The 12339-nt window shown below is 44.1% G+C and overlaps 1 protein-coding gene across 3 annotated transcripts in view; it reads right to left on the bottom strand.

The window, feature by feature from the left end:
- LOC138259329 (transmembrane protein 87A-like) overlaps positions 1-11471 on the bottom strand; it is a 425924-nt gene extending 414453 nt beyond the window's left edge. For 2 of the 3 annotated variants that reach the window (XM_069206965.1, XM_069206966.1), the window contains exon 1: positions 11315-11471. In XM_069206965.1, coding sequence (XP_069063066.1) covers positions 11315-11416 — 102 coding nt within the window. In that variant the 5' untranslated portion in view covers positions 11417-11471. The remainder of the gene's footprint in view (positions 1-11314) is intronic. The other variant, XM_069206967.1, reaches the window with a different exon arrangement.
- Between the last annotated feature and the right edge of the window lie 868 nt (positions 11472-12339).

Here is a 12339-nt window from a genome sequence, read left to right as displayed (position 1 = left end):
GAAAGCTGTCCCAAAAGCGAGGGGGTATGAACAGGTTTTTTTCAGGAAGGGGGCGTCAGACTGGGAGGGGTTCAGGGGCTTTGAAGAAATATAAAATAACTGTGGGGTGTAGAGGAGATTCTACAAAAAAGGGTAGTTCTGTGATTCTCCATTATCATTTTTTTTTTTATGAGCCTCACCATAGAGCAGTCATCAAATGGCTTTTCAAAATGTAAATATGCTATACTTGAAACAAAAAAGGTTTCAAATAAAAATTGACAAAGTCATTAAAAACTGACTTAGTGGAGAATAAAATTGTACAAGGCAATTTTAATCACATGCTTACAAATCAGCATACAATTTGTAGGTCACCACACTATGCTACCTCACAAAAAAACTGGCATGCACTGCATAACAGAATCTGAAAGAACCTCACACATTTTCCTCAGAGGTCTAATCAAATACCACTAGTGACCATTGAACATACCATATTTCAGGTCATTTTGCCATGATTTCTTTTTACCAAGGCCCTTCACATCTAATTCTCTGCTCCTTGCTGGCGTTTTTTTTTTAACTTTCTTTTTACAACACTTGTGTCTTTAGTTACTTATATTCTGTACAGATCGTAAATAGGTCTGCCAGTTGGACTAGTGCTACATTCACACTATTCATCTCAGGCTCTTGTGGGAAGAAGGGACATTGCTCTCCATCGACATTTTGTCTCAGGCCCATTGGGGAAGAAACCTGTGCAACAGAAGGAGGCAGCTGATAAAATGGCATACTGGAAGGGAGCACTGATTATACATGAAGCCACTCTTCTTTCACAACAGCAGGACATAGGCAGTGTTTTCACAGGCTGTGGTTGCAGCCTCTGTGGGTGTAAAGCAGGTGCTTGCACAAACCAAACATTTTTTTATAATTTTCTAAGGGAACAATGACAAAGGATAGGTGATTTTCGTTTTTATTGTGAAGAATCAGTCTCCATATTTTTTAATCAGATCTTTACCCTGACTGCCAGTTATTTCCGACTACAATGGATCGAGTATCTTCTTAAAGCGTGACCTCAATTTTCACTTTAATCAATTGTTGGGTTCCAAGGAATATCAGATGTTAGGCACCATAGGACTCAATGGGAGAAAGCTTTTAAAATGCATATAAAATCAGGAAATCAGTTTACTATTGTCTCCTTCTGTTTTTAGATAAAGGTCGTCAGGATGTCCTGTATGCCAGCCAGAGAAGTTCGGGCGGCTCCCAGTTCCAGCAGGAGCAGCTCCTGAATGTCTTTGGAGTTGGTGTAGGACCACTGTGGGGAGCAACTTGGAAAGGCACTGCACAGGCAGACTCCAAGGTGAATTTGGTGGGTACGCTTGGAGTGTAGAGGTTGCAAGAGGTGCAGGACCTTTAGATCACATGTGTTTTTTTTGCTGTAGGGGCCACGGAGGGCAGGTGCAGAGGAGATATGAGAGCCAAGAGCTATGCGCAAAGGTGCCCTTGGAACAAGGAGGTAGGTCACTTTGAGGGTGGACTGCAACTCAATGGGGCCATTCCTGGGGGGTGGTTGTAACATGTCCTTTAGTCCCTCGACTAGAGCTTGCTTCTGGTCCTTGGGGAGTCCAGAGTGGACTTTTCTTCTGGATGTCCGATGTTGGGGGTCCAGTACACCTGGCTATTGAACGGTTCAGAAACTGGAGGTTGCAGTGTAACAAAACTTGGCACACATGCAGGGTTGAATTAGGTTTGGTTGCTGTGTCCTGTTCCTTGGTGAACAACCAGTCAGTGAACTGGACTTCACTGGTCTTTGCTTCTTTGTTGCAGGGAGTGATGCCTTCACTCTGGAGGGAAGTCCTTGGTGATTTTCAGAAGGGTGGAGGTCCTCTGGTGTTTTGTAGAGTCCGTCCGATGTTCATGCAACCCCTCAGCAACGATTGTTGAGTCCTGGGTGAAGCAGGCAGGGTTTTCGCCTTTACCTTTTGTGCAGCAGAACTTCTGTTCTCAAGCCTTGAGTCTTCTATGTGCTGGCCTTCTTGTGTCCTTGGAATCTGATCTGCAGGTCTAGGGGTGCCCACTAAATACTGCATTTAGGGGGAGTTTAGGGGAGTTCCTAGTAGCGACCAATGGGTCATCTACTTTAGGGTGGCTACACCCACTATGTGACTACTTCCTGTGGGCAGAGGTCACTTCCCTATCCCTGAAAGGCTATTTTCCAACCATGCAAGATGGAGGAAAATGAAGTGGAGAGGTCACCTTGTATGCAACATCGTTTGGGAGCTGTAAGCTGGGGGTGGCCATTCCTCCTGTCCTTTGTGCATTTGCCTGCCAGTGCCCCTGCCAGAGGTGGGGGTTTGCAACAGGGGTGGCCATCTGCTGAAAGCAGCAGGGATGGGATTTGAGTTTCAAGGGTGGTAAGCCCTGAGCTGGGCTGTGCAGATTCTTGGGGAAGGAGGTGGATCACCTCTGCCCAAGAAGATCTTTGTTTTCTGAACCAAGAGACCAAAGGCTCTCACCCCAGGGTGGAAGATTGGATTGAGACCAGCCAGCCACCATGGTTATGCCAGGGTTAGTTAGCTTTTAAAGTGGTCACCTCTAAGGTGGCCCTTGGGTACATTTTGCAATAAATCCAATTCTGATACCAGTTTGGAGTTCTTTGATACCAAACAACCCAAGGCTCAGAGTGGCTATCATGTTGCTGTGAAACTCGTACTGACCAGTGTCCAGCACATGCATATAAAATGACTGCTATGTCCACCTACTATGTCCCAGGTTTGGCAGGGACACAGTAGGGGCATATTGCTCATGCATCTATGCCCACAGATGCAGTATTAGTGCAACCTGCCTTAGGGAAGGCCTGCCAGAGGGGTGTCTTACCTATATTGCATGCAGTGTACAGTGGACAGGTCACAAAGGCTGTGTACCATGTCAGTTTTGCATGTTATATCTGCACCAGGACACTCGGCCTGCAATGGTTGTGCTGGGTCCACTTGGATGCATGGTCCCTGAGGGTGGCACAAGCTGTGTTGCTGCCCTCAGGGCCTATCCTTAGTACCCCATGCCCTGGGTACCTAGGTACTATGTACTAGGGACTTGTTGGGGCAGCTAAGGCTGTTCCCAATTGTGCAAATGCATCACAACAGTTTTGGGAAAGAGATCTGTCACAGGGAACCCTGTCAGCATTAAACCGGTCCCAGGATGCTTGTTTCCACTCCAGGGAGGACCTGGCCTGGCAGTTCGGGCTGGACTGTTCCCATGAGGAACAGGGTCAAGACTGATTTGCATCTGGCTGGGTCCAAACTGGGGTGGCATGGTGAACAAAATAATGATGGATTAAACCCAGATCCGTGACTGGGGGTGAGTGTTTGCATTGTTCAGCACTCCGTTCATCATCCTTTTGTGTTGCCAAAGTTGCCCTAAGCGGGAAGGGTATGCCCAGACGTGGGCATTAACATCTTTGAAACCACATCAAATACCAGGCAAAAGGTGGGGGGCTAACCAGGTCAAGAGAGGCCCTTTCTCACGCTGTCATATTGGAGACGACAGTGTGATACAAGTGACCGATCGAACGTCAGTATTTTAAAGAATCTGGCAATGGTTCACGCACCATTCTGCATTGTGGTTGTGTACAAGGAATGACGACTCTCCAATGCTTAACAGACATTGGTGCTGTTAAGAGGTACCTGAAGAATTGTGTTGTTGATGCACTGACTTTGACCAGAGGAGTAAGAAGAAGATGTATTTAAAACAATACCAGAGAGTTAAAGAGAAATTACCATACTGTAACCTGTGCTTGAAGTGAGGAAAAAAAAAATCATTACAAATTGAGTGATTTCTTTTTTTATTCTTCTTTTTTTTTTTTTTTTTAAACAGTCCCATTCAATATATAACAAAATCAATAGTGTAACCACAGGACTGATATAGATATTCTGTTTCAAAGGGAATCAGTGATATTTTACTTTAGGCTCCTCATCAATACAAGTGTTGTTGATGTGGCGTACATCAGACCAGCAGGAGCTGTCTTTGTTTTTTTTGTTTTCCAGGTCCTCCCTGGACCGGAAACAAGCATCCAGGGAATGGTTTCAGGTTATCACCCTTCATTAGCCAAGCTAGCTTGAAACCGGTGGCACAGTGAGCAAGGGACCCACGTCTGGGCATACACTTCCCACTTAGGGCAACTTTAGCAACACAAAAGGATGATGAACGGAGCGCTGAACAATGCAAACACTCAACCCCCATCACAGATCTGGGTTTAATCCATCATTCTTTTGTTCACCGTGCCACCCCAGTTTGGACCCAGCCATATGCAAATCAGTCTTGACCCTGTTCCTCATGGGAACAGTCCAGCCCGAACTACCAGGCCATGTCCTCCCTGGAGTGGAAAAAAGCATCCTGGGACCGGTTTCAGGATATCACCCTTCATCAGCCGGCTAGCTTGAATCCAGTGAGCAAGGGGCCCAGGTCTGGGCATACCTTAGCCACTGAGGGCGCACATAGCAACACCACAAAATAAAATTATCAACGGAGTATTGAAACTTTTCAAACACTTACCCCCAATCACAGATCTGGGTTTAATCCATTGTTCTTTGGCTCACTATGCCACCCCAGTTTGGACCCAGCCATAAGCAAATCAGTTTTTAACCTGTTCCTCATGGGAACAGTCCAGCCCGATCTCCCAGGCCAGTCGTGGGTCCCTTGCTCCCCATGCCTCTGGACTCAAGCTAGCCTGGCTGATGAAAGGTGATACCCTGAAACCGGTCCTAGGATGCTTGTTTCCAGGCCAGGGAGGACCTAGTTTGGCAGTTCAGGCTGGACTGTTCCCATGGGGAGCAGGGTCAAGACTGATTTGCATATGGCTGGGTCCAAACTGGAATGGCATGGGTGGCAAAAAAACGATGGATTTAGGCCCAGATCTCCGTACTGGGGGTGAATGTTTGACATTGTTCAGCTTTCCGTCCATCACTTGTTCTTTTTGCATTTGTCCCCTCATCCCCAGACATCTCAAGATTGGAACCCGTGTGTTGGTTCCTCCAGACTGGATCCCCAGTCCTCACCTGCAGCATCTTTTCGACTAGACCAATCCCCACAGAGTAACACTGGTCACCCGATGCCATCCTACACTTCTGCACCCAGCTGTCCCAGTGCCGCCCGGTGTGAACTGTTGGTGTGGTCCTGACCCTTGCCCAATACTTACCTAAAGTTCAGGAGATAGGCCTGGTTAGTCGCTGTACTGTCCCTGTTGTGTTGTCTGTTTTTCCTCCATAGAATAACATTGCTGCTTCAAGAAATTGCACTTATTGTTGACTTTTCAACTGCAAAGATTTCTCTCGCACAACGTACTTACCTGATCATATTAATTGCGGTGGCAAAACATATATAAAGATACTTGTGATTTTTGGAAATTGGTGCGGATCTCCTTCTTGAGTCCCGTTTCTCATTTATTGACTGAGTGTTTGCAGATGTCTAACATGCTTCTCTGGTAAGCCTAAAGCTGCTCGACCACACTACCCCCTAAAAAGAGCACCTTGCGATTGCTAGAGTAAACCCTTTTCCACTAGAAAGGGAATCTCTGGACTCTACACAATATATCCAATTTTGATATATCATGTAAAGAGCCAGCTTCCTACACCTGTGGAGTAGATAAAAAGGCAAGAAGGTGTTGAATGATTGCGACAAGGAGTGTAAAAAATAGGGAGGCTTGTGTGGTGGAAAAAGGAAAAAAGAGCAACACAGAGGCAAGGGGGCAAAAGCTAAGACTCTTAGGAGAGCATCAGCAAGGAAACACAGGAACTGCTAGAGTGAGAAGCATGGGGGTACGAGCAGGAAGTTTCTGGGTGTGTGTGTTATAAATTGGGTCTCAAGTTGGCAGAGGTATGCACCCTGTCCAAGTAGGGACCACAGTCCTAGTCAGAGTAAGTCATTACACAACCTAAATTATCCTGTGCTCACCCTCTGGTACCTAGGCACAGCGCAGGCAGGCTTAACTTAGAAGGCAATGTGTAAAGTATTTGTGCAATAACTCATACAGTACCACAATGGTAACACTACAAAAAGTACTCCACCCTTGTTTTGAAAAATAGATAATATTTATCTGAATAAAATAAGACCAAAACAACAAAGATCCAATATTCACAAGTCAGGATATCACTTTTTAAAGGTTTAAATAAGTCAGAATCCCTAAGAATCAGTGGTTGTATCCTTGTAATACATGGTACTTGGGATGCGTAAAAAATAACGACGCACAGGGGCTGCAGATGTGGAGATGCATTGAAAAATAAGGCGCTGCGTTGGATCTTCCAGCGTAGCACAGACGATGCGCCGTTTCTTTCCATACTGCAAGGTGAAGCGTCAAATTCCAGGCGTGCAGCCTTGGTTCCTCACTGTGATGCTGGGATATTTTGACCCCCAGCGATGATGCGCAGAAAATCCTTGGCGCGATGTTAAGAAGTAGCAGGCACGGCGTCAAGCCGGTTGGCGATGCAGCGATTTTTTCAGGCAGGCGCTGTGTCGATTTCTGCAGGCGTTGTGTTGATTTTCTGACGCACAGGGATTTTCTTCTCTTTGGTGAAGCCTTTCTGGCCCTGAGACTTCAGAACAGGAGACAAGCTCAATCCAAGCCCTTGGAGAGCACTTGTGGGGAAGGCATAGTCCTTCCAGCAGGCAGCAGGGCAACAAGCAGGATAACGGTCCTTTCAGCAAAGGAGGCCAGATGAGTACTTTGGTCAGCCAGGCAATCCCTCTGACAGAGTCCAGATGCAGGTCCATAAGTGTCTGATTTGGTGGGGTCACAGACCCAGTTTATATATGCACCCAGAAGTGCCTTTGAAGTGGAGGAAATTTAAAAGAGTGGTTTTGAAGTGCACAAGTTACCCTTTCAAACCAGCCCTGTCTGCCAGGAGCCCTGTGGGGGGTTATCAGTCCTTTGTGTGAGGGCAGACCACTGACCTTTGAAGTGGAGGTGAGAGCCCCTCCACCCTTCCTGTCCAGGGAAACCTATCTGTCTGTAGATGAAGCTGAGTGTCCTGTGTTTATGGCTGTCAGGGTGGAATGCTCAAAGTGAGCTATCAACCAGCACAGACCAGACGTGGATTAGAGACAGGCTGTAAAGCACAAAGGGCAGTAAGTGTATGAAAAGGCCTACTTTCTAAAAGCGTCATTTCTGAAATAGTAATGTAAAATCCAACTTCACCAGTAAATAGGATTTCTTCCTACAACTACAACCATACCAAATATGACAAGACTATTCCTCTCAGATCAGATATTACCACTTAAATGCACATAAGGGAATCTCGAATGCTGGCCTATGAGAGGAGCAGATTCACAGTAGTAAAAAACAAATTTGGGGATTTTTCATTACCAGGACATGTAAAACTTATAAGTACATGTCCTGCCTTTTACTGGCATAGCACCCTGCCCGATGGATTACCTAAGGCCTATCTTAGGGGTGACTTTTATGGAAGCAAGGGGGAATTTAAGGCTTGGCAAGTAGTTTTAAATGCCAAGTCGAAGTGGCAGTGAAACTGCACACACAGGCCTAGCAATGGCAGACCTGAGACATGGTTAGGGGGCTACTTATGTGGGGGTGGCACAATCAGTGCTTCAGCCCCACTAGTAGCATTGATTTATAGGCCCTTGGCATGTGTAGTGCACTTTACTAAGTAATATATAGGTAAATTAAATATGCCAGTTGGGTACCAGCCAATTTTACCATATTCAGGGGAGAGAGCACAAGCACTGGTCAGCAGTGGTAAAGTGCTCAGAGTCCTCATTTTTGCTGGTTTTAGGTCAGAAAAAGAGGAAGGCAAAAGTTTCGTGTGACCCGTCAGAAAGGGAACTTTTCCAAAAGTGTGCATGAATAAATAAAAAACACCCACTGTACCTGAAAATTTACATTTTACTTTTAGGGAAACATTGTGTAAAGGTATCTGTATTTAACCACAGATTCCATCTTGACCACTGACTCCATTTTGTGCTTAGCTCAGCTTCAAATGCCATCACATCGGTGGCGCAGGTATTTTTTCATGCACAGCTTGTTAACGTGTTTTCACTTTTCTCACCAGGGAAGGGAATACAACATGGGGGATGCAACGTTGATAGGAGTGTACAAGAATTAGAATGTTTATAGCAGAGAAGGGTACGGCTTGGTCTTGGAAAATACCTCTTGCGATGTGGCCTTTCTCTTTGCATGTTTTTCAACAATGACCCAGTACAGCCAGAGCTTGAATTTCACAACTTACTCGAAAGGAGGGGCATACTAGAACCTTCCTCCCAAGTTTGTTTAAAGTATATAAGTCCGGGAAGCTTGGCGCTGAGGCAGAAGGAACTCATTTTTGAGGGTGGACGCATTGCTCAGGAAAATCAGAGTCCCATTGGGGAAATTCCTCCTGTCTCAGTGGTACCAGGTTCCACAGCTTGACGTTGACAAAGACAGGGATGGTTTATATGAATAAGAAAGGGGCTGAGGAAATCACTGCTGCACCTTCACACTCAGTTACGTGAAAAGTCAATCAGTATGCATGGTGCATGAGTCTTTAGGATCAACCCCCTAATCCTCAGAATACCAGAGAAACCTGGTGCAACAAAATTGAAAGAGGACTCAGCACTCAAATGTGTCCAATGCTATTGAGAAGGATTTGTCTTGTATGTCACATATCCTTGCAAAACGCCAAGTATCATAATATTCCGCCAGTCAAATCTTCATTAAAAAATGCCTTTATTGGTGCATGACATTCATTGTCCATGAGTAAATTCAAATGATGATCAAGCTAGCCATAGCCAACAGGTTTCGTCCTTACGGACTTCTTCAGGGCTTGAAATCAAAATGTCCAATGTGCGTTATAGCACCATACCATCTGGCGACAACCTTGAAAATGGTTCCAACAAAGGCATTTTTATGAAGATTAGACAGGCGGAATATTATTTTACATGGCGTTTTGCAAGGATATGTGACAAGTAAGACAATTCCTTCGCAATAACATTGGACACATTTGAGTGCTAAGGCCTCTTTTAAAGACAGGGATGATGTTGGATTCGAACCCCATGGCGATGCTTTTTTTATTCTTAATTATCTAGCTTTAATGTATACATCTCCACTGCATACATATTCATTGCTGATATATCGCATTTTCTCTGATTGTTATTATTCAACTGCTGTGATTATTTTAGTAGCTGCATGTGTTTTGCAGCATTCAAATTAAATGCTCATGTTAATATTTTTGTATACTCATATTCGAACCCTGGGAAGTGCCTTAATAAATTTGTTACTCAGCCTGAGTGCTGCATTCGTTAGCCTTGTTCCCTCTTAGTTTGAAGCACAGCAGAACACGTTGTTGAGTGCAGATCTTGTGAATTTAGTAATTTTACTGTTACTTAGTCCAGTGGGTCCAGTAACAATTTGTTGATATCTCAAGGCCTCGACTGCTAGAGAACCTGTTTATATAACTGTTCGACTTGTATTGTTTTTGTATACTTCTCTCCTAGAGAACCACATAATAGAATATAGTGAGGAGAATATCTCTCACACAACCGATGCTACACAAACATCCATAACCAAATGCAATGATACCAGTCCTCCGTGGCTCGCATCAATGAGAACTTTTTGAGTCTACATAGTACCACACACCAATAGTATATGCTAGACAATAACTGGCGTCATAATGCCCATAACATAGCTCCAACTCATCTATTCCAAAGCACTTTTATTTCAAGTTCAATGTATACTTCACCTTACATTAACAGACCACATTAAACACAATCCCTACACCCTGATGGGCACAACACATCCCCCTGTAGTTGGATGAGTACTGCAACTTTAACATAAGAAGCTACATTCATTCTTGGGAATTTACAAATCGCTCAACCCCGCTGCACGTTCACTCTAATGCCAAGCTTACTCATTCCATAACAACATGAAAAGGCTAATATTCCTTGTACCCCATATATGCAATGTTCATTCGGACTAAATATACTTATGAGCTACTGCCTCTTTCTAAAGCCTGCATCGTTTTATATTGTTTGCTTTGCTTGTATGAGGAATGCACTGAGCGTTCTAAAACCTGCACTATCTATTCTGCTTATTTTGGATTGTTCACTTAGAAAAACCCAACTGTCAATAGACCTTGTTAGACATTACACCAAATATGCACAAAGTGCAGCTCAGATCTGGCAGATAGTTGGCTATTGCTATAAATAATACCAAACTCTCTAAAATCCTATGCACGCCATTCAATCACCAATACATTACACAGAGTTTGCCAGTGAATGCAACTCCGATGTGCTATAATTAGCTGTAATCAGACACGCAATAGTTAAAGTAAGCTTTAACTACCACATCCTTAAGGTTACAACATCGCTTAACTACACACCTGGTAGCAATGCCTACCTGGAAAACAATGATCATGGTTAATGAACAACCGACCACCCATGTCAAGGAGAAAACGTCAAATGTCTTCAGCATACACATCCACGCACATAATATATTACACAGATCTTTATGAAGCTCAAATTATTTAAACTTTGATGAGAATCCCAGAGCCATACAAAAAGGCATTCTACTTGAAATAAACCAGTACTGAAAGATACTATGGTAAATGACATTGAATACTTTAAAAAAGTACAAACTATATTTTCAAAGCTGATGACATAAGGGGCAAGCTAGAATGAAATGTCTTAAGGGAGGTAAACTGAAAAGGGGCACTACAAGCGCTCCCCTTCAATAAGTGGGCCCATAAGGAGGGAAGTGACGAGATGGATCTTGCATAGGGAGCCTTGCGGTGGTGGAGGGGACGGGGTCTGAAGTGGAGGGGACACTGAAGAGAAATTGAGGACTCCAGCTGGAAGCGACCCAAAAAAGGAGACTAAGTGGAATCTAAAAAAAGGGTAGTGGGGAAGGTGGCACAATGGAGCATATAGGGGCTCTGGAAGTGGAACCCAAGCAAGAGGGGGGCAGCCCTACAAAAAGTGGTTGGGGGAAAATACCAAGTGCATCATATAATTCCATATCACTGGCATTCCATGTTTCCTATACAGAAAGGATAGCTAAAATGTGGAAATGTAGCTTTTATTCTGTTTAATGAGACTAATACAGCTGAAGACAATGAATTGTCAAATGAAATCACAGGGTTGAAAAAGTTGTGATCGGGAGACACAGTTATCTAGTCACACTAGTTACTGAGGTAACATGTCAACATCATATACGGCAACATGTAAAGGGAACAAAACTTATTGAATACAAATATTTGCAAGTACTAGACCATGCTACACCTGGAAATCATGTGCGTGGGGATGAATCATCATAACCTCTCTTCTCTCCCGCCCCATGAACTTTCTGTTTCACACCCATGCTTACGCTGTCCACAGTAGCACTCCATTTTCCCAACTCGGAGAGAGCTCGGGTCAGTGGACTCAGCAAAACCAACAGCAAACACAATACAGAGCCTGCCAGCGCCATCCCGGAACCAACAGCAAGGCAACCCGGAAACTCGGAAAAGGATTAGCAGGAACCAAGACCATAGAGAGCTGGTTAGACGGAGAGAGCGGCCGTCGCCATAGAGAACTGATTAGAGGATGAGCGGCCGTCGCCATAGAGAACTGATTAGAGGATGAGCGGCAAGCAGCTCCCTGGCTCGGGCAGCAGTGCCGTAGATAGGACACACGAGGGAAACGACGTGTCTATTAGAGATGGGATCGGGGATTCGCGAAACAGCCTCAGATCATAAATAAAAAGAGGTTATCATGGGGAAAAGGAAGATTCGTAATAAAAAGACAGCCAGGAGAGCGACATTCTCAGATGTAACCAGAGGTGGACAACCTAGCAAATTTTAGAGCCAATTCTGGGTTTGGCTTGGCATGTTAATTACGGAATAAAAATAATGTAAATACTAATTGAAATAAAAATGTAATTTCTTTAATACCTGTTATTCATTGTTTGGCATCAGATTAAATGGGTGCATAAAGTTACATTTGTTCATGAAGGTTGGCGCGTTCAGAATACTCATTTGTCCTAAAAACATTTTCATATGTAAACCAAGAAATATATGTCGTGCACTGCGTGAACAGCCAATGTTCTTATGTGTCAAACAACATTATTGCCTATTGAACTATATTTATATGAGTGATATTTTTGTGTAGCGCTCTTCCCGAATTGAATAAATGAAATGAGCTCTCAAATCGCTCACTCGATGAAAATGAGATCTGCTTATGATCACAAATATTAATAAAGTGAGGTATCTGGGATTTGAGTGCAGATTTCTATGTATTCTGCATTTCAGCCCCTTGGTGGATATAGCTTTCAATATCCCGTTTAATATCAAAGGGACATTCTTGTGTTCAGCTCTGCTGTAAGCTTCATTAGTACGCAATGGTCATTAAATA

This window comes from Pleurodeles waltl, chromosome 9, assembly GCF_031143425.1.
Source record: "Pleurodeles waltl isolate 20211129_DDA chromosome 9, aPleWal1.hap1.20221129, whole genome shotgun sequence".
NCBI lineage: Eukaryota > Metazoa > Chordata > Amphibia > Caudata > Salamandridae > Pleurodeles > Pleurodeles waltl.
The sequence above is the reverse complement of the archived record's forward strand: the minus strand, read 5'-3'. Positions and strand labels throughout refer to the sequence as shown.